At 33.2% G+C, this 21866-nt stretch overlaps 1 protein-coding gene across 1 annotated transcript in view; it reads right to left on the bottom strand.

The window, feature by feature from the left end:
- BRINP3 (BMP/retinoic acid inducible neural specific 3) overlaps positions 1-21866 on the bottom strand; it is a 423267-nt gene that overhangs the window by 393153 nt on the left and 8248 nt on the right. Inside the window, exon 2 of the mRNA XM_043569197.1 lies at positions 5075-5360. Within this exon, the coding sequence (XP_043425132.1) occupies positions 5075-5310 (236 nt within the window). The 5' untranslated portion in view covers positions 5311-5360. The remainder of the gene's footprint in view (positions 1-5074; positions 5361-21866) is intronic.

Below are 21866 nucleotides of genomic sequence, written 5' to 3'. Positions count from 1 at the left end.
TCATTAATTTGAATTAGAAATATAAGTTCTTTTAATGTTTGTTGTTTATAGACATATTATTTAAAATATCTATATGTTGGCTTTTTGAAATTTATGTAATAATCCCATCAATGAAAGGCTATAGTAAAACTCACATATAAAAATTATGGAAGGTTTTTGTAAACAAAAATCAACAAGAAAAATTTTATTTTTGCATATTAATGCATGTATAGATACTAAACTATAATGGAGCATATATTGCTCATATCATTAAACATTTCTATAGAATTTATAAGAGCTTAATAAGCTTTAATAGTAAATACTGAATTTGGGGGTAATTCAAAAGGAAGAATTAATCTACTTAATTTGAAGACTTCAATCTTTCAATTCAAAGCTGACACAATACTACTATTAAAATTTTTTATAATGTGAAATATAAAATGCTATATTAAAAGTCTAAAATCTTTCTTTCTTTCTTTCTTTCTTTCTTTCTTTCTTTCTTTCTTTCTTGCTTTTTCTTTCCATTTCTATTATTTATTTATTTTTGAGAGAGACAGACAGGGTGCAAGCAGGAGAGGGGCAGAGAAAGGGAGACAAAGAATCTGAAACTGGCCCCAGGATCTGAGCTGTCAGCACAGAGCCTGATGTGGGGCTTGAACTCACAAACCATGAGATCGTGACCTGAGCCAAAGTCAGACACTTAACTGACTCAGTCACCCAGGCACCCCTAAAACAAATATTTAGAATCTAAAGAACACCAGTGCAACAACCATCCACTTTAAGGAATTGAGTGTTGTCATTACCTTAAAAATCCTTCATATTCTGCCCTAAAAATCCCATCCTTCTTACATCCTCATAGAAATAACTGTTATATTGATTTTTGTTTTAGTAATTTCCTTGCTTTTCTTTAAGTTTGCCCACTATCTTCAGGTGTGCATCTCCAAACAATACAATTTAGTTTTGTGAATTTCATACAACAGAATCATACTGTGTGCAAATTTTTCCTGTGTTAGTTTCTTTCACTTAATATTCTGTTTTGGAGATTCATCCATGCTGCTACCAGTGGCCAGATTCCTGTTAATGTGTGTGTGTGTGTGTGTGTGTGTGTGTGTACACACACACACACACACACACATATATATATGTCAATATACCTAAATTGATCAATATTTGTTGATGTGCAATGTTTAATGCCTGGTGAAGAAACCCTTACAAACCCCAACATCATGAAAGTATTTTCCTCTGTTTTCTTCTAAAAAGTTAACATTTTTGCCTTTCCTATATAGATCTTTATTCCATTTAAAGTGGATTTGTATATATCAGAAGAGGAAGGAATGTGATTTCTGCTTACCTCATATGGATACTCAAATTGCACTCCATTTACTCAAAAGCTCACCCTTTCCCATATACAATTTCATATACACCTATCATATATAAAATGTCCATACATTTGTTTATTTTCTAGACTATCTTCTCCTTTGCACACCATTTTTTATTTTTTTCAGAGAATATGACCACCAAGACCAATAAGGCACAACATTTAACATTTACTTCAATTATTTCCTATTCTCATTCAAATTTTGCTTTGAAAAACTGCTTTGAGGAAGTAAGCTAAGTTGTGGTAATATGCCATATCTTTATATTATCTTGGAAGATTTTAAGAAAAGCAACACTATTTTCCTTAATGTTACCTGCACATATGCTTAAACAAAGAATGGTAGAAGCTTGGTAAAGCAAAGAAAGGATTTTATAGGTTTTTTTTTGTATCACCGTATCTGAAGATCTACATATGTGAAATGTCTCTTTTATGGAAATAAAATTCACCTTCCTATGACCATAGAACTTATAGCTGTGATTCAAGATAATTCTAAGTTTGAGTTGCTAAAAGTGAGTCCCTTGTCTGGAACTCTTATAATTTATTAAAAGAATAAAAGGGGCACCTGGGTGGCTCAGTCGATTAAGCGTTGCACTCTTGATTTCAGCCCAGGTCATGATCTGGTGGGGAGCTTGAGACCTGTGTAGGGCTCTGTACTGGGTGTGGAGCCTGCTTAAGATCCTCTCTCTCCCTTTCTCTCTCTGCCCTTCCCCCACTCATGTTTGGTCTTTCGCAAAATAAATAAACATTAAAAAAAATTATCTCTCTTCTTCCTCTCCCCCTATCCCACTTGCACTTTCACTCTCTTGAGAAAAAAAGAAACAAAGAAAGGAAGGAAGGAAGGAAGGAAGGAAGGAAGGAAAGAAGAATCTCCAGGACTGAAAGAAATTATGCATTTGCTGGTGGCTTACTGCTTATGGGCTTTTCTAGAGCATAGTAACCAATCACAAGGCTCCAACTGATTAAGGCATCAAGTGTGCTCCTATTCTATGCCTTGTAGCACACAAAATTTCTCCAAGCATAATCCTTTTTCTAAAACTGAGGATACTTAAAATGCCTATGCTTAGGTTCTATATCAATCTTCAACTAAGAGGGAAAGATGGCTAAACACCCAACTATTAATGTTAACCAGATAAGTTAAGTGTTAGCAAGTTAATTCTATATCCTCCAATTCAACGATCTACTGATAAAATAACCGTTTTTAATTGATTGTGTTATTCCAGAGCAAAAAATCTAAAATTTCTTTATAATACACTTTAATTTAAAAATACAAATATGGGCCTCATTAATTGACAAAAATGTATTTTGTCAAAAAAATAATGGCACTTTTTTCTTCTTTAAGCCTTGACTGTGATCTTAGTAATGTTTAATGGTTATGATCTTGCTGTTTTATTTTTGAGGTGAAAAGAAAAGTATGTTGCTGGAGAAGGATATAAAATGAAGATAACTGAAAAAGATCTGACCTAATTCTTTTAATAGGTTAATATGTTTTACATTTAGAACTAATACCTTGCAGAAACTATATCAGTGCAATACCCTGCATGAAGGAGCTTATGACAGTAATAATAAACATAGTAAAATTTGGCTGATCATTCTTTGAAATTGGTCTTTTTAGAATGATTAATCTAGTGCTTAATATAAGAAATGTTAATTTTCCATGTATGTGCCTTAAATTCTGTATTTCAAGACAAATATTTATAAAAGACAAAGTCTCTAATAATTAGCTTTTAAGACAAATACTTTTTAAAGTAAAAACAACAATAACAAAAATTCATTCTAATCCTTCTATTTGAGATTCTCTAATATCTCAAAAACAAGCTTAACTTCACAAGGAACAGTGCAGATCCATTGCATTAGATGCACAGGTGGATAGAATTATCTGAAATTTAGATAAATACTAATTGGATAAATGAAATATCTCACTGTTCCAAAACAAAAGGAATCTTCATAAATATATTACACTGTTCATTACATATCAACCATCAACGAATATCATTAGGCAAGGTTTCAAAGGTAACATAAGAAGTTATAGCCTTGTCTGGGCTGGGGGAAAGGGACACTGTATTCCACTGTTTATAAATAAACAATTCCCATACATGTTTATTCAAGCCACACAGATAAAGACATAGGAAGGATGAGGAGCATAGGGCTAAAGGAGGTCTTTAAGAATACAGTTCCATGAAGATAAAAGGGTATATATGAGCTTTGCAAACACATCCCAAGGCACTATTTTTCATTACCTTTCACTGTGGTGATCCAAATAGTGTCTCTTTCATTCAACTTAGAACCTCTAAAGACATGTCAGGCCATGTTTCCAACTCACAGCTGATCGACCAATAAGCTGAGCCAAACAATCACACACTAGTCAACACCTCAGACCTCCCAATACAGATGCCAATAGATCGTGGAGACATGCTCTGGGTTAGTTGGTTTGACAGACTGTTAAAAATCCTCGTGCAGAATGCTGAGATATTAGACATTCTTACAATCTTAAGTTCAAGTAGCTTCACACAATTTGTAAAGGAAATCTGGCTAAACCAACAAACACATGTAAAAACAATAAAGCTGGAATTATATTATATTGACTGTTTCCTGCTTCATTTCAGAAAGAAAATCTTTAATACTTATCATGTCATTTTTTATAAAATAGAATAAGTCTTTTTGCAGACTTGTGAATGTGCCCTGGCTGCCTGGACTAAGGGATTTCTTATTAAACAAAAGCATGTGCACGCACGTGCATCCAAACACAGGGAACAGTGTGATTTCATGAAACTTGTTCAGTACCTTCAGTCTGTTCTGTAAATATGCATTACTGATAGGATTTATAAATTTCTCGCAATGATGTATAATAGACTACATACAGACCAGAAGCACAGTGCCCTCTGGTGCACATACAACATAAAATAAAATATTTATATAATAGTATCTACATAGAATCAGACACAAAAATACAATATTAAATTTTGCTTCTGCGTAAATGCTAAACCAACTGCTGGGAATTGTAAATTTCAATCATGAAGAAACAAACCAAACTGATAACCTTACATAAAACATTCTTTATGGCAAAGATCAATACAATCTAATCCATTCAGGCAATCATTTGTACACTCCTCTACTTAATGGATTCACTGGTTTTGGGGGAAGCAGGCAGTGTGTTGGATTTAATATATGACTCCTTTTGTGTAACTTATTTATATTCAAATATATAACAAGGGTAAAAGAAAAGGCCATATATCTCCATCCCTTCCTTTTTCTTGGCCTTTGCTATCATGTCACATTTATCTGCTACTTCTTTTTAGCCCATTGCCATTTTCTCCAGCTTCTGAATGTACAATTACCTTTAAGGGAAAAAAGGATCAGGAGACTCAACTTCTCAACAACTAGAAGATACCATTTCTATTTAAGCTAAAAAAGGTAACATAGCATGGTATGAAGTAGAAAGGAATCTCAAGAAAATTCACTTAAAAATTTGGCTATTTAAAATGATAAACTCAGCTTCAAAGTTAATTGAAATTTATATATATTGGAATATACAGTATATATGTATTGCATGTACAAGAAATACTTTTAAATAACCAGCAAACAGTACTATTGTGAATAGTAAATAATAACCCTTCTAAGAATTACCCTTTCCCATCTGAAACTTTCCCTTAGAGAAACTTAGTCATACACAACCTTCAAGGAAGATATCTCTATAATTGCTTTCCCTTTGCTTCATACCTGTATATCTTGTATCTTGTGCTAAATCCCTGCCGGCTTCTGTCCACAAAATCTGTGTATTCCTGTGAGCGATGGAAGGGTCCCTTATCAGAGAGGAGCCAGTCGAAGGGGCTTGTGGCATGCTGATCCGAAACAGCAGCAACCGCTAAAACCCAGCAATGAAGACTCAAGGCTATCCACTCCCATAGAGCCATCAGAGAGAACAATTCAGCACCAGCTCTGCTCCGCCATATCATGCTTCCACTGGGGATTTAGAGCCTTCATTCTCTTAGCTTTCCCTCAACACCTAGACAAAATACACAGGCAATTAGTTAGCCCCTAGAAGATTCTGTTCTAGCAATTAAGGTGCTGAGGTGGCAAATTCTTTTGTTTTTTTTTTTTTAATCTAATATCATTGTTTGAAATAGATGATAGCAAAAGTAAATAATAAGTAAAACAAAATGATTTCTTTTTTTCTTTTCCAAAGTTGTGTGCCCTGCAGACTTTGTGTCCTTTTGCATTTATTGGAAAATCAGTCACTGAGTCATAACAAACTTGGTCGTGACAGTGTCATACAGCTACGATCAGAAGTTTTGACGAATACTTCTTCTTTTCTGCTTGTTTATAACAATGGTCACTTTCAAGGGAAATGTTGATATGTTTAATTATTCCATACATTATGTTATAAGTTTTAATGTTAGGTGTATTTTATTGTTTATTTTAGTTGTTTTAGAATAATCTTTAAGAAATGGATTAAAGATATTCAGGTAGTTATTTTCATAATATAGAGACTAAATGGAATAAAATCGTGCACTTAAGAATACATAAATAAGTTACTGTGTTTATATATATATATATATGTCTATCATCTATCTATTTCTATATATAGATGGATAGATGGATGGATGGATGGATGGATGGATGTGCAGGGGTGATGGATGGAAGGGGAGGTGTGTGTGTTTTCTCAGACTTTTTTCCCATTATTCTATTATGGACAAACTTCTCTCATTATTTAAGCAGAATTATAATGATACTAGTTCTAGGACCTTAAAAACATGTAAATGTGCATCTGTGTCTTATTCTTCAGATAAACAGGCATATCTGCAAAATTCATATACACACAGAAACAGACAAATGCAGATTATACGTAAACTATGAAATCACATACATTAATATTAGAAGCATTCAAAAATAAAGTACCCAGAGGTGCAATCCTGGTATGGGAGAGTATAGAGGACTTCACACAGAGCAGAGAATGCAATGTCTATATGTTACACAAAATATTCTACAAATATTTGAATTCAATTGTACTTTCCAACCTTCACCAATCTTTTCCAATATCATTATTTATGCCACCTAGAACTATGCAATATATAAATCTGACTAATGAAAACATTTTGATTGCGAGAGTTTTTAGTCAGGAAAATCTCTTTAGAAAGTGATCAAAATGCACAGTATTAAATAAAATATTTTACTTATAATAGTTACCATATTTCTCTGGTGTTTGGATAGGGTGATTGATATTTTTAATTTGCTTTCTAGTTATGACTCTATAATTCACAATTTAATCATACACTATTTATACGTGAAAGGTATAGAACAATAATTTTACAACTATAAAGTATCTCAAACAGTGATGCAATATGACTGACCTAGGTCATCAGATTCTCAGTCATACACACTATACAATTAGAAAGACAATGCCCACATACTATACGAGTTGCCCCAATGATGTGAGTTCTCCGCTGTCATTATTAAACAATGCCCTCTTTTGTAAACAACATAGGAAATCTGATAAGTAAAGACATTTAAAAAAGTATTTTTCACAATGAAGAATAATATCATATAATAGACAGATTTTGGAATATAAGTTGAGAGTTTCTAGATCGCCATCAATTACTTGTATAAATGTAACACTGTCAAATGATTCAATACATAACTTTTAATTATATTGTTTCTTCTGTAAGAACTATACCACTTTTCTTAAAATTAATACATTTCATTTATATTCATAAACTGAGGATTCTTACTATGTGTAATGGTATAGTATAATCCCATTATTACTAATAAATATCTATCTTTGTTAATACATATTTTTTTAATTTTATTTATTTTAAGAAATCTCTACACCCAACATAGGGATCGAACTCACAACCCCAGAATCAAAAGTCACACATTCTTTCTATTGAACCAGCCAGGCGCCCCAGTTAAACACGTATTTTCATTCTGTTGATCTAATACATTTAAATAAGAAACATTTAATCATCACTACACTACAAAAAAGTCATATTTTCTTACATAAAGACCTAGAATAGTGCCTAGGAAGTTGGGAGGAGCTTAGGAGTGCTTCAAGGTACATTTAATACTAATATGAAACTGTGTAATTATATACCATAAAATTAAGCCAACTCTTTATGTTCCAGCACATGAGTTTGTAAGAAAGTAGTATAGGAGAGCACCCGGGTGGCTCAGTTAAGCAGTCGACTCTTGATTTTGGCTCAGGTCATGATCTCATGGTTTGTGGAACTGAGCCCCATGTCAGGCTTTGCACTGACAGCGTGGAGCCTGCTTAGGATTCTCTCTCTCCCCCTCTATCTCTGCCCCTCCCCTGTGCAGAAGTATGTGCTCTCTAAACAAACAAGCAAACAAACAAACTTAAAAAAGAAAGTAGCATATAATTGATCTGGCATTTAAGGTCTCTAAAATTCTATAGTTCTCCAATATTTAATTAGCCAGAACCACTGTTTTTATTCTTTTCTTTACCAAGTGTGTTGAAGATGTTTCATGGTTGTGATATTTCATAATCTTAACACAGAGAAAAATGGAAAGATTCTCTTAAATTGTGTGTAGGAGAACTACCTAAAAATGTTAGTATTATGTTTTAATTATTTCTGTTTCTTCTACTTCTCTAATTTGGGTACATGCTCCCACCTCTGTTTGAAAGTACCCAGAAACTTCTTTTCTGAAAGAAAGTTCATTAGCACTGGGATAATCAGAGAATCAATCCTGTCCAAATTTATATTAATTTGGGGGAATCTCTTGAAATCATAATTATAAGGTCTTTTTAAAGAGATGAACAATAACCAAACTATGATATCCAACATTTCCACTGAAGTCACCTTTGAGAAATCACCTTTAAGAGTTAAAAAGCAGAGAGAAAAGTAGTGTCAGAATACATTAAGGCAAGGGGTATGCTTCCAAAGATTCTCAGGACAAGTGGCCATTAGACTCAATGTTCACTTAAAAAAAATACTTCGTTCACCTAGTTTGTCATAAAAGCAGGTAAATGCACATTTGTAAATTTTAAATTATTACCAAATGGCCTGCATTGGTTCCTTTATTTGATTTGGATTAATAACCATATTTGTCCTTGTGGGAGAGATGCCTTTATGATATAGAGTGCCAATTTCAAAATTATTGGGTAGGGTTCTCTTGAAGTTACTTGGAAGTTACTACTGAAGTAAACAGTTGTATTTATAGGTGTCACTAAGGAAGGGAAATCATGAGGTCCAATGAAAGAAAGAATTATTAAACTGAGAAGTGAATTTGCCAATGTCACCCTCTGGATTGTGAGGAAATGACAAAATTATCTTGAATTTACTATGTCTAACTAAGTATCTAAGAGGCCAACTAAGGAAATGACAATGTCAATGCACACCATGTTCTGAAACATGTGAGGGTATATTTTATGAAGAACCAAAAACAACAAAACATTAAAAACAAGGCAAAAAAAAACCACATGAGTTCATATTTAAAAAGTGGTATTCGATTAAAAATTGAACTGATCAAGTTTTTTTATTTTCAAAAATTAAGAGGAAGCAGTAAATATTGAAGTATCATATTGTTTAAAAAATAGATATTTAGTACATGGCCTTCTGTCATAATCAATTCTCACAAAATAAAATTCAGTGGGAGCATTACCAAATGACACAAGTTTATTACTTGCAAATACCCAAAAAATTTGTGCAGAATAAACACACCAAAGGATGTTACATATATAGTAATAAACACTAAAGCATGTAATAAATACATAAATGATAAGAGAATATGTAACATAATATATATAGTATGTATTCTAGTATATAATAAATATTCCCCATCATTAGCTCTTCTTAATCCTACTGCAGGATGGCAATGCATTATTTTTATCCAAAATACTGACATATCATATTATTTGAAATTCATAAAATATTGGAATTTATGAAATATTTCCTGTAATATTAAAAATGAATTTCCAGTATAGCTGAAATTACAGAGATAGAAAGTAGATTATGAGTTACTGACTTAGACTTAATATCCTTTTTTTTTTTTCTTCAACGTTTATTTATTTTTGGGACAGAGAGAGACAGAGCATGAACGTGGGAGGGGCAGAGAGAGAGGGAGACACAGAATCAGAAACAGGCTCCAGGCTCTGAGCCATCAACCCAGAGCCCTACGCGGGGCTCGAACTCACGGACCGCGAGATCGTGACCTGGCTGAAATCGGACGCTTAACCGACTGCGCCACCCAGGCGCCCCAGGACTTAATATCCTTTAGACTGAAGGGTCGTGTCATAGAGGTTCATCTTTTAGAGCACATTATCTCATTATTTAATGTCTAGTTGAATGCTGAATATTAATTATTACTTTTTGTTATACTATTAATATTGCATACTATATAATTGCTTCTTTTAGGTTTTGCATTTGAACTGATTTTTCGCTAACATGTTCAAAATAGTTTCTCAGGGAATAAAACCCATTTACAATTTTGCATATGCAAAGAAGCTTCAGAAAATAATTGTGTCAAAGAGATTCTTTTTTTTTTTTATTTTGAAAATTGTAAAACACACAGAAAGTTGAGAGGCTAGTAAAATAAACACATATATCGTTCAGTCACATCTACCAATTGTTTACATTTTACCACATATTCTACACACTGTCTCTCTCTTTCTTAATCCCTTATACATGTTTTTTTGTATGAAGCAAGGATCCAAGGAAAACTGATTTGCTCCAGGTCATGCACCCATTTTCCAAATTCCTCATCTTCAGCAACTGCTACATTGCTCTATAAAATAGCTCCTTAACAGTCATAATCACTAATATTGGAATTTATAAATATAAAAAGCTAAGTCTTCAAAATAAAGTCTCTAATTCCCAAATGATTATATTTATTAAAAAACCACATTCTTCCTTAATAATTTAATGGAATACATTCTACCAAAGCATAAATATTAGAATCATTTTATTATTATAAAATAAATATATTTGTATATAATAAACTGTAAATTTTCAATAGTCTTTCTAAATAGCAATTATTTATATTCTTTTTTTGGTAGAATTACTAACAAAGAAATCACACAATAAAAAAAGTAAATATTACTTATCATCTACAATGTGCAAAATACCCTCATATATTTTGGTATGAAGCTGGATCACAGGTATCACTAAGAATGCTGCTTTGGTCTTCAGAAACTTACAATCAAATGAGGAAAGCTTTATATAAGGAAGGACACATGGCCTATAGGGTAGTCTCTGTTAGAAACCAATACCTCTGTCAACTAAAAATCAACATTTTCCATTTTTTTCTCCTTCTGGTTTCTTTATCTCATAAACGATACTTCCATATTCTCAAATCTTTAACCCCAAATCTTACTTTCCTCTACCTTCTCACTCATTGCACATATCCAGTCAATTCCCAAGTTCTTCCCAAGAATCAAATCTATGACTTTCATTCCACATGCACTTGACTTGAGTGGGTCATTCTCTACCCCCAATGCTACCACCATAGCTTCTATTCTGGGTCGCTCCAATAGCTTCATAACTGGTCTTCCTAATACCCATGTGGCTCTCTCCAATTTGTTCTTTATACTACAGAGTTATCTTGATATAAAGTTAAGTTTGAACCTACAACTCTTTTACCCCCACTTAAGATTTTGTGTCATTTACCCTCTGGATAACATCCAAACTTTTCAAGATAATTTTTAAAATGATCTTTCCTTACTTAACTCTTCCTCTGCATATTTTCTCCCTATATATAACACTACAGTTATCAATCAAACATCAACCATGCTGCAAGCATAATTTTATTCCTCAAATTCATCTCCCTTTCTCCCTTTCTTCAGCATCTTTGCATATGCAGTTTATTCTACCTGACCTATTATTTCTACTTGAATCCCTTCACCTGCCCAATCCTTACCTATATTTGAATTTCAGACTAGACTGTCATTTCTCCATGAAGCTATCTGTGATCCTTTGAGATTGTTTGGTCTTCATGATCCCATCACTTCATCTATATAGCACATTTATATTGTATATTTATACATATATTTTGTCTGTTTGGCTACATATCTTCCCTGACTTCAATCAGACTTAGTTTTAGGGGACAATAATTGTTCTTATTTTAATGACAACTAGGTACAGTTAACGAAGTACCTGAAATAAAGTTTCTTAATAAGAATTGGTTAAGTGAATGAATAAATAGTGAGTAAGTAAGTAGCAAAATGAGGTGTAATTAATGTGATATGGATGACAAGATTAAGAAAACTCATTCTACATGGAAAGAAGAAAGCTTTACAAAGGAGTTTGCATTTGAGCTACACAGGATGACAATAGTTTTATACTTGAGAAAGGAGGGAAAAGGAGTCCTGACATAATGGTTTAGATGTCCAAATCACAAACGTAAATGACACATTCAAGTAGTATCAAAGCAAAGCATTCTTAATATTCAAAAATTGTTAAGAGCAAGGATATAAAACTACCATTAATTATTAGCTTTAAGTATAATTATAAGGGAATATAATGATCATGCATATAATTGTGGAAAACTTAGGATCCTTCATTTATATTTTGTTATTCATAGTTTCTAAAGATAGGTCAAATGAACACGAGGTCAAATGTAAAGTCAAACATAAGATCTCTTTTCATTATTAAGCATAATGTATGTTATACTGTGTTGTCATTCTGGAATTTAATAACAGAAACAGCAGTTGAATAGCTTGCTCCTCCCCATTTGAAAGGTCATATACTAGGGGGGCACCTGGGTGGCGCAGTCGGTTAAGCATCCGACTTCAGCCAGGTCACGATCTAGCGGTCAGTGAGTTCGAGCCCCGCGTCAGGCTCTGGGCTGATGGCTGAGAGCCTGGAGCCTGTTTCGATTCTGTGTCTCCCTCTCTCTCTGCCCCTCCCCTGTTCATGCTCTGTCTCTCTCTGTCCCAAAAATAAATAAAAAAACGTTGAAAAAAAATTTAAAAAAAAAAAAGAAAGGTCATATACTAGGGATAACTTTAACTCAAATCCTTCCAAAGTTTATTGGGGGGAAAATAGACAGTGATGATGAAAATGACATTATTTTCTTCCCAATAAATTACCTTTATCAAGATCTTTTGATATGACAACAATTTGCCAATATTTCTGTATTTCACCTCATAGCAACACAATGCAATATATTAATATCACCATTAGCTTCTTTAGATGACTGAGGTTCAAGGTGAATAAACATGCAACAGAGCAAGGACCGAATGGCATTAGTCTTGAACCCATATTGAAAACCATGCTCTCCCTATGATACCACACTACAACCTAATCAGAACTGTTTGCAGATTGAAATTTATTTATTAGGAATTTTGTTACCACTTAATAAAATGCTTTTGAACAAAATAAAAATTTTAAATGGAAAATATAAATAATGGAAATAGAAAATGAAATAAAAGTTAAATGTGATTCAGTTTAATATCTTTAAAAACAGGTACTATAAACTAAAAAATTACAAAACTACTTTTTTTCAGATTATGTGTGCTATTTATTGGGTTAAAAAGTATAATCATGGTCAGAGTGATTTAATTTACCTATTTGCTCTTCATAGAAATTGCAAGATTAATCCAGTAGGTTTAATGACTCCATATTATTATAAATTGCTTTATAATAAAATGAAAAAAAAGAGTTGGTGTCTCAAAATGGAGACATAATAAAATTATGAGATGATTTTAATATTTTCTGAAATGCAATCATAAATTTTCAACCAAGGTAAGTTTTCTTATGTTGTCAAAAATGCCAGATAATTACATGAATAATACTAGGATCATCTTTCACAAGTATTATTTTAAGGAATAATAGTGTGAAAAGTCAAGACTACAACTAAAAATATATATTTTAAAGTATTATTTGGCAGGATAGATTATGAGTTATGAGGAAAATCATTTCAAAGGCATTGCTTTTCTAAAATGGCAAACTCAAGTATTACATTTGGTGAACGTATTCAAAGATATGGATAATACAACACATCATCTTCCTATATGCATATACATATACACTTTTCACCTTTGAATATTCATGACCTATATATGGTATATGGTCAAATAAATAAAAGAATAAGAGTTCCATTATTCAATGATTTACATCATTACTTCAGTAATGATGTATTAATTTACGGCTTTAGTTAAATGCCAGTTATGTTCTATAATTTTTTATCTCAAATGACCTTAAATTCTTCTTCCTTATCTAAGCATTGTTTATATAAAGGTAATGAATTTTTAAATAGCCTAATGGAGTAGAATTTGGCATTTTATTCTATAAAGATGTCAAGAAATTCATCAAGATATAAAATCTTGCATACGTTACATAATGCGTGCCTTTTTCCACACAAGTAGGCAGAATTTTGCCACTCTCTCTTTCCTGCACTCCACCAGGAGTATAGAGAAAGAGTTGCTCTGCCTTTGTGCACCTGTTGAAATAAATAGTAACATGTAGAAATGGGGAAAAAAGTCATTCTGACTTTTAGCCATCCAGTTTGTCACTGGGTATATCTGGAAATTATAATGAAAGGTTTTTTTTTTCTTTATGCACTAATAATTCTTTCAATATCTCTCAAAAAGTAAAACAAATATATAAAAAGCCAAAAAGTTGTGATAATCCCCAAAGCAAAAAAATATCATATAACTCTAGGCATCACAGACACCTAAGGTTATCCAATCAGCGACTTAAAAAAAAAAATGGAATGTGTTCTTTATGTGAAATAACAATTCCTTTTGAATTTTAAAAATGAATGGGGATGCCTGGGTAGCTCAGTTGGTTAAGCACCTGACTCCTAATTTCGGCTCAGGTCATGACCTCACAGTTCCTTGAGTTCAAGCCCTGCATCGGGTTCTTTGTTGACAGTGTGGAGCCTATTTGGGATTCTCTCTCTTTCCCTCTCTGTCTGCCCCTTCCCCACTTGTGCACGTTTTATCTCTCTCAAAATAAATGAACTTTAAGAAAAATCTAAAAACAGGGGCGTCTGAATGGCCTAGTCAGTTAAGCATCCAACTTGACTTAGGTCATTATCTCGCATCTTGTGGGTTTGAGCCCCATGTTGGGCTCAGTGCTAACAACTCAGAGCCTGAAGCCTGCTTTTGATTCTGCGTCTCCCTCTCTCTCTCTGCCCCTCCTGTGCTCATGCTCTCTCTCTCTCTCTCTCTCTCTCTCTCAAAAATAAATAAACATTTAATTTTTTTTTAAAAAAGAAAAATCTAAAAACATTTTTCCTGGTGGGTTAATAACTCTTTTAAATCCTTTCAAATATGTTGTTTTTAAAATTATTAAAATAACTACAGACTAGATGGATTTCCATTCATAAATCTTCTAAAATTTCACAATATGCCACTATTATCCTTTTTACCACCTTTGTTCATAGGAAGTTTGTGAAGGTCTTGCTGGCAGAGATTATGTTTTAGTAATCCCTGTGGCCCTTAAAGCTTAACAAACTGTCATGTACATGGCAAATTTCTGGAACATGCACTGAATGCCATTTTTTTCTTTTGTTTGTAGGCTATTTCATTATGTCTGCTTAAACCAGAAAGAGATTGTCATTATATTAATCTGTTAGTAATCCTTTATTTTTATATTTTTTCACTTTATTTTTTTAAATAATTGAGCTTTCTCATTTTAAATCATGTTGTATAGGTTAAGACTAGCCTGAGAAGTGAATCTTTCCAGTGATTTAACTCTGATAAACCTACATTCCAGAGGGTCCTTCTCATTATTTATTTTAGCTGATCAGGCAATACAGTGCCTCTGAATTACAGCTTTAAGTGTTTTCCATCCTAATGAGGGTTAGCATTCCTCTGAGGAGTATATACTGCAGAGGGAACTAATCTCCTGCTTGATCCTGTCAATACAATCTTGTCCTACCAATAAAGAAGAAGTTAAATGCTACTACCTAATGGTAGAGCTGATTAGAAAAAATGAAGAGAAGGGGAGTTCCGTTCCTTAATTCTGTCCAGCACGTAGGGGACATAATTCTTAAAAGCCCAAAGTTCAAGAGTCATTTGGCTTATTTTTTATATTTTAAATGTGAAATATCTTGGTGTTTCAACATAACTGATTACATAACAGCACATCTTGGTGAGATTCAGATTGTATTTCTTTTTAATTCATAAGGAAAGAATGGTAAAAGAATAAAGAATAAATTTCAGATGCAAGATGTTTAGAATAGTATATTTAAATTGCAAAATCTAATGTTAAAGTATGAGAAATGCTTTTGAAAATTGATTATAAGTATCTTTGATTACCAAAACAATAAAAAAGGAGACAGCTTAAAACAAAGATATTTTTTCCAGAGGAGTCTGGGTGATTCAATCAGTTAAGCATCTGACTCTTGGTTTCAGCTCAAGTCAAGAACTCACTGTTTGTGAGTTCGAGCCCCACATCAGGCTCTGTGCTGACAGCTTGGAGCCTGGAGCCTGCTTCAGATTCTGGGTCTCCCTCTCTCTCTGCCCCTCCCCCATATATCTTCCCTCTCTCTCTCTCTCTCTGTCTCAAAAATAAAATAGACATTATAATAAATAAACAACAATTTTTAAAAAAATAAAGATTTTTTTCCAAAGAAGACATACAGATGACCAACATACACATGAAAAGATGTTCAGTATGACTAACCGTCAGGGAAATACAAATCAATCCCACAATGAGATATATTACCTTATACTTGTCAGAATAAGTAGAATCAAGAAGACTAGAAAGAAGACAGGGCCAGAATATAGAAAACAAGGAACCCTCATGCACTGTTGATGAGACTGCAAATCGCAGTCACTGTGGAAAACAGTATAAAAGCTCCTCAAACAATTAAAAATAGAAATACCATATGATCTAATAATGCCATTACAGGTGATTTACCCAAAGAAAAGAAAAGCACTAATTTGAAAAGATATACGCACCCCTATGTCTGCAGCAGCATTATTTACAATAGCTTTGAGTGTGCACGCACAGATGAATAGATGAAGAAGACGTGGTATATATACACAAAGGAATATTACTCAGTCATAAAAAAGAATGAGATATTCCCATTTATGACAACATGGATGGATCTAGAGGGTGTTATGCTAAGTGAAATAAGTCAGACTGAGAAAAACAAATATTATTTAATTTACATATGGAACCTAAAAAACAAAGCAAAACATTCAGACAAAAAAGCAGAAACAGATCCACAAAGACCGAAAACAAACTGATGGTTGGGGTGGGGGAAAAGGTGATTGAAAGGGAGTGGGAGATACAGGCTTCCAACTATGGAGTGAATAAGTCACAAGGATGAAAAGTACAACCTAGGGGATATGGTCAATACTAAAATCAATCAATTAATTAATTAAAAATAAAGATTAAAATAATCTACATGTACATACAGAAATGGAATGGAAATCATGGTTACAGACATCTGTATTTAGTATGGTCACTATAACCAGGAAAATAATTCTGTTGTTTCTGGCACAGTCTGATAATAAAGCACCCTGGATAAAACAATTCTGGTCAGTAAAAGACTTTTGTCACATAAAGGCAAATTTAAAGAGAATTTGAGGAAATAATTTTTAAAAAAGGACTATGTGTGAATACTATGCAAGTACAAAGACAATAAACATTTTTCCCTCACCTCTATGGAAAATGACCTCAGTCACAGTTTTGAAAGGCTTTAGAAATATTAAAATAAAATTTTTAATAATGATCCTGGGTAAAAACAAAGTATAATACTAACTTAGACTTTCAACAAAGGCATTTATACTTATTCGAGGAGTAAGACATAATGCTGGGTTGAAGTGTAGAAACGCTGGAGTTTGGAACCAAATGAACAATGAATCCATTGTTCTATAATAGGACCAAAACTTATCTTGGAGTTAACCAGGGCTACAAGGTAAAGTAGGCTATTTAATTAGAAATTATTATATGAAGAAACATAAATAGGAGTGTATCTTCTGACGTCATACACAAAGTAAACATTACATTTAAGGAACTTAAAAACATTTTTTTTAAGTTTTTATTTATTTCGAGACACAGAGAGAGCGCGTGCATGCGTGCGCGCACACACACGTGCCTGCACATGGGCGAGGGGCAGAGAGAAAGGCAGAGAGACAATCCCAAGCAGGCTCCATACTGTCAGTGAGAAGCCCGGTGCAGGGCTCAAACTCCTGAACCATGAAATCGTGACCTGAGCCAAAATCAAGAGTCGGATGCTTAACCAACTGAGCTGCACAAGTACCCTACATTTAAGGAATTTTCAAAGAAAGTCCAATAAAATTGTTAAAATTTTTAAAAAGGTTCTGATTATTAAGCCAAAGGAAATTCTTTTTTAATTTCAAAATAATAATCTTCAGCTTCTTTTTATTCCTTTGTAAGGAAATGAAAATGTTGAAGTGTTTTTAACCTAGAAGCGTATGGTTAGAAATATTGCCAGTGGAGTCCTAAACTTGTCTTCTAGTCTTGGTTACAGATACCACTAAATTCACAGGATAATTCTTGTAATTATTCAATAATTCCTGTAATAATATAATACTTACTGCAATTCCAGTGCAAGCAACACCAGGCAGGGATTGGTATCTGTTTTTATTCACTAATGCATCTGTAGCACTAACAAAATAACATGGCGTGGAGAAAGCCCTCAGTACACACATGATGGAATAAGAAAATTAAATTTGCAAATTCTTATAATGTTAATCGTTTTTCGTTAATTCTAGTCACTAAAAAACAAAAGCATAACACATTGGAAATGTTTCCATTTAAAAAAAAGCTAACATTTAAAAACAAAACAAACCGTGATAAAACATCAACTAAGTCATCACTCTGAGAATTGTTATGGTTTTACCTTCAGAACTGTCCTGGTTCCTTCATTTGCCTTTAATAATTATCCTCAGAACTCTGAATGGAAAATACATTCTTTATTGACCTATCTGTATCCTGAGAAATATGACATCCCTCTTCTTTTCTCAAAGAAAATGGTATTTATATCAAAATTGGACATGTGTGAAAAAAAATAGTGGCCAAGCATTAAATTTGCCTTTGTTCATTAATTAAAACAAAGTGTACTATACAGAGCAAAAATAAAAATTGTAAACATGTTATGAACAACTGTTATATCTTTTCATTGTTATATTCCCAAGGTTCACTCCATTGCACACCACTGATCATACATTCAATAAATTTTTAATTGTTTTGTTTATTTTTTGAGAGAGTAGGAGAGAGAGAGCATGTTGAGGATGGACAGAGAGAGAAACCCCAACCAGGCTTCATGCTGTCAGCACAGAGCCCGACATGGGGCTTGAACCCATGAACAGTGAGATCATGACCTGAGCTGAAATCAAGAGAAAACGCTCAACCAGCTGACCATCCATGTGCCCCCAATAAATAATTTTTTTTAAAAACCAAAATAACAATAAAAAGAGGTGATCTACAATAAGCAAACCAATCCAACATCAAGTAGTTAATTTTTTTATCTACTGTTCTCCGTGCCTTCTGAACTACCATTTAAGAAAGCACGTCAGGGGCGCCTGGGTGGCTGTCGGTTGAGCGTTCTTGGCTCAGGTCATGATCTCACGGTTGGGGGGTTGAGCCTTGCTTCTTAGAGCCTGAAGCCTGCTTCGGATTCTGTGTCTCCTTCGCTCTCTGCCCCTCCCCCGCTCACGCTTTGTCTCACTCTGTTTCTCAAAAATAAATAAATGTAAAAAAAATTAAAAACATGTTATTTAAGAAAGCATGTCAGGATTCTCCATGTTTCTAATCAAAGAATGCACATCTTACCTCATGGCCAGAAATGCTGGAATGGCCAATATTTTCACATGGTAGCTAGCCATATATTGCCTGGTTGGTAATATATTCCAGCTTGTCTAATTAAGCTTTTTTCTAACAATATGTTCTATTTTCCCCCAACATACAATTTTGAAAACATCTGACATTTTCAAGGACCATTCTTATCACTATGTTACTTTAACTCTTCAAACTTAGAAATTATAAGGAACGTAAGATATTAATTTCAAAAGAAAAGCAAAGTAAATCTATTTGAAAAAATAATTTATATTCTTGAAGAGAATTTTTATATTAAAAAACAGCAAGATTTTGAAGGATATTATAAGAAAGCATAAATAAGACATTACTATGTCTAATATATAGAAACTATTGAGTATTAGCTATACCCAGCACATTATGTACACACTGGTCATAATTTTTAAAATCATGTTGTCTGAACCTGTCAAGAATTACCTTCTAAATAATAATCATAGGAATCAATGTTATGGGAATTGTCTGAGAATGAAATTTGGTAATAAATAATTTTTTTAAAGTTTATTTCTTTTGAGAGAGAGAGTCAGCAGGGGAGGGGCAGAGAGAGAGAGAGAGGGAGAGAGAGAGAATCCCGAAAAGACTCCTCAGTGTCAGTGCAGAGCCCCACGCAAGCCTCGAACTCACGAACCATGAGATCATGACTGAGCTGAAGTCAAGAGTTGGACACTTAACTGACAGAGCCACCCAGGTGCCCCAGTAATAAATAAATTTTCATGAACAGTTAGCAACTGGTTAGTTTCAAATCCTGAGTCAATAAATTTTCATCTTCAGTTTAGACCTCTAGAGAACTATATCAAAAATATAGTAAAGCATGCTAAATTTTTGTCACTTTTGTGATGAAAGAATCATGTGAAGCTAGATAAAACTTGTTTGTCTTACTGACTCAATATTATTGATAAGAAAGAAATATTTTTGCTAGTTAATCACAGCCATTTATATGAAGTTGCTGATTCTTACTCTAAATCAAAATTGATTTTCTTAAATAGCAGAAGTCAGGGATAGGTTTTAAAAGTAATAATGACATGGGGCGCCGGGTGGCGCAGTGGGTTAAGCGTCCGACTTCAGCCAGGTCACGATCTCGCGGTCCCGGAGTTCGAGCCCTGCGTGGGGCTCTGGGCTGATGGCTCAGAGCCTGGAGCCTGTTTCCGATTCTGTGTCTCCCTCTCTCTCTGCCCCTCCCCCGTTCATGCTCTGTCTCTCTCTGCCCCCAAAATAAATAAATAAACGTTCAGAAGAAAAAAAAAATTAAAAAAAAAAGGTAATAATGACATAAGTGATCTTTCTTATTCATTCTGGCCTATTTTTGCATGATTGTAAAATGTCTTCATTTCATGGATGGATGAAAGACACAAATGAAAACCTGCTAGAGTTCTGAGAGGAAACGCGGATCCTCAGTTATTTTTCCTCATGGTTTTGTCACTAGTCAAACAGAATCAGTGTTATGCTTTTAACCAAAATATAAAGATAGCTACATATTTAAAATGTCGATAATCTGTCCGGATCTAAAAGTTCTCAAAAAAAGGAGTGATACATTGCAAAAATCTGTGTGTTGGAGAAAAAGTTTATAAATCCATAAGCTATATCTCCACCCAAAGGTGAGAAAGATACTTAAAGCAAGTCCTTTAGTCAAAAAAGAAGTTTTAAATTTAAATTTAAGATCTGTGGAGTGACCCTTAAGAAATTTCTCAGGAGTCCCGTTTTTCTTAACTATGGATTTTCTTTCGATTCACAGAGAAGACTGGATTCCCTTCTCTTAGTGCACGATGTAAAAATGCAAACACTGTTTTTGGGTAATTGTTAAAATTTTTGACATGTACAAAAGAGTAAATTTTACACATTGGAAAACACACCCCCCATAATAATTGCTTTTTTTGTTTACTTAAAATTAAGAAGTTGTTTAAAAACTCCATTTGGACAGAAATTAGTAAAATGGAACAAAAATATATACTTTCTAGTTGTTACTGCTGTTGATTGGTAATTGGCAGATCATTTTCATTCTCTGGAAACTTTTTGTCTTCCACATTATTCCCTAGTGTAATTTCCAAAATACTACTTATCACATTGATAAAATATATTGTAACTTTGTTTTTGTATATTAGTGACAGGTCAGAATGAATAATCAAAAATTCAATTACTTGTAAACCTGAGTCATTCAATTTAAATGTTTTGTGTAAGTTAGACTTGGTCTATATATTGATATCTTTGGTATAAGAAAATGTTGAGAAAAGCATGAGTTAATTATCTAAAGAGATCACTTTATACAACTTTGATGTAAGATTTATTTAACCTTTAATGATTTTCTTTTAAAAATTTCAATTGTGTTTATTATTATTTAACAGTTGTTTACCTCTGAAAAACTGTTCTATCATCTCTTTATATACATTTAAAGGGCTGATTTTTCAAACCATCAGAAATGTTACCATACTAAAGACATGAAAAACACTTAAATGTATTATCTACACCAGGACTTCCTGATTGAATTAATTTTGTTCTAGATTTACTTTAGCTACAACAGAAGAAGCTTCTGCACACAGTATTAAGTTGCATATCTGAAAGCAGTTAAAATATACTTGTATCTTTAAAGGATGTGCCTATCAAAGATATTACAAATTACAAAAAACACATTATATACAACACATGGGATTCAGTGATATGATACTTGATTAAACCCATGCTTGATTTTTTAAATGTAATTTTTGGTTTGATTCAATCACCTTTTCCAAACTACCTTGTATTTGTGGACATCATCTGGCATGTTTTAA

This window comes from Prionailurus bengalensis, chromosome E4, assembly GCF_016509475.1.
Source record: "Prionailurus bengalensis isolate Pbe53 chromosome E4, Fcat_Pben_1.1_paternal_pri, whole genome shotgun sequence".
NCBI lineage: Eukaryota > Metazoa > Chordata > Mammalia > Carnivora > Felidae > Prionailurus > Prionailurus bengalensis.
Note: the sequence above shows the minus strand (reverse complement) of the source record. Positions and strands in the feature narration are given on the sequence as shown.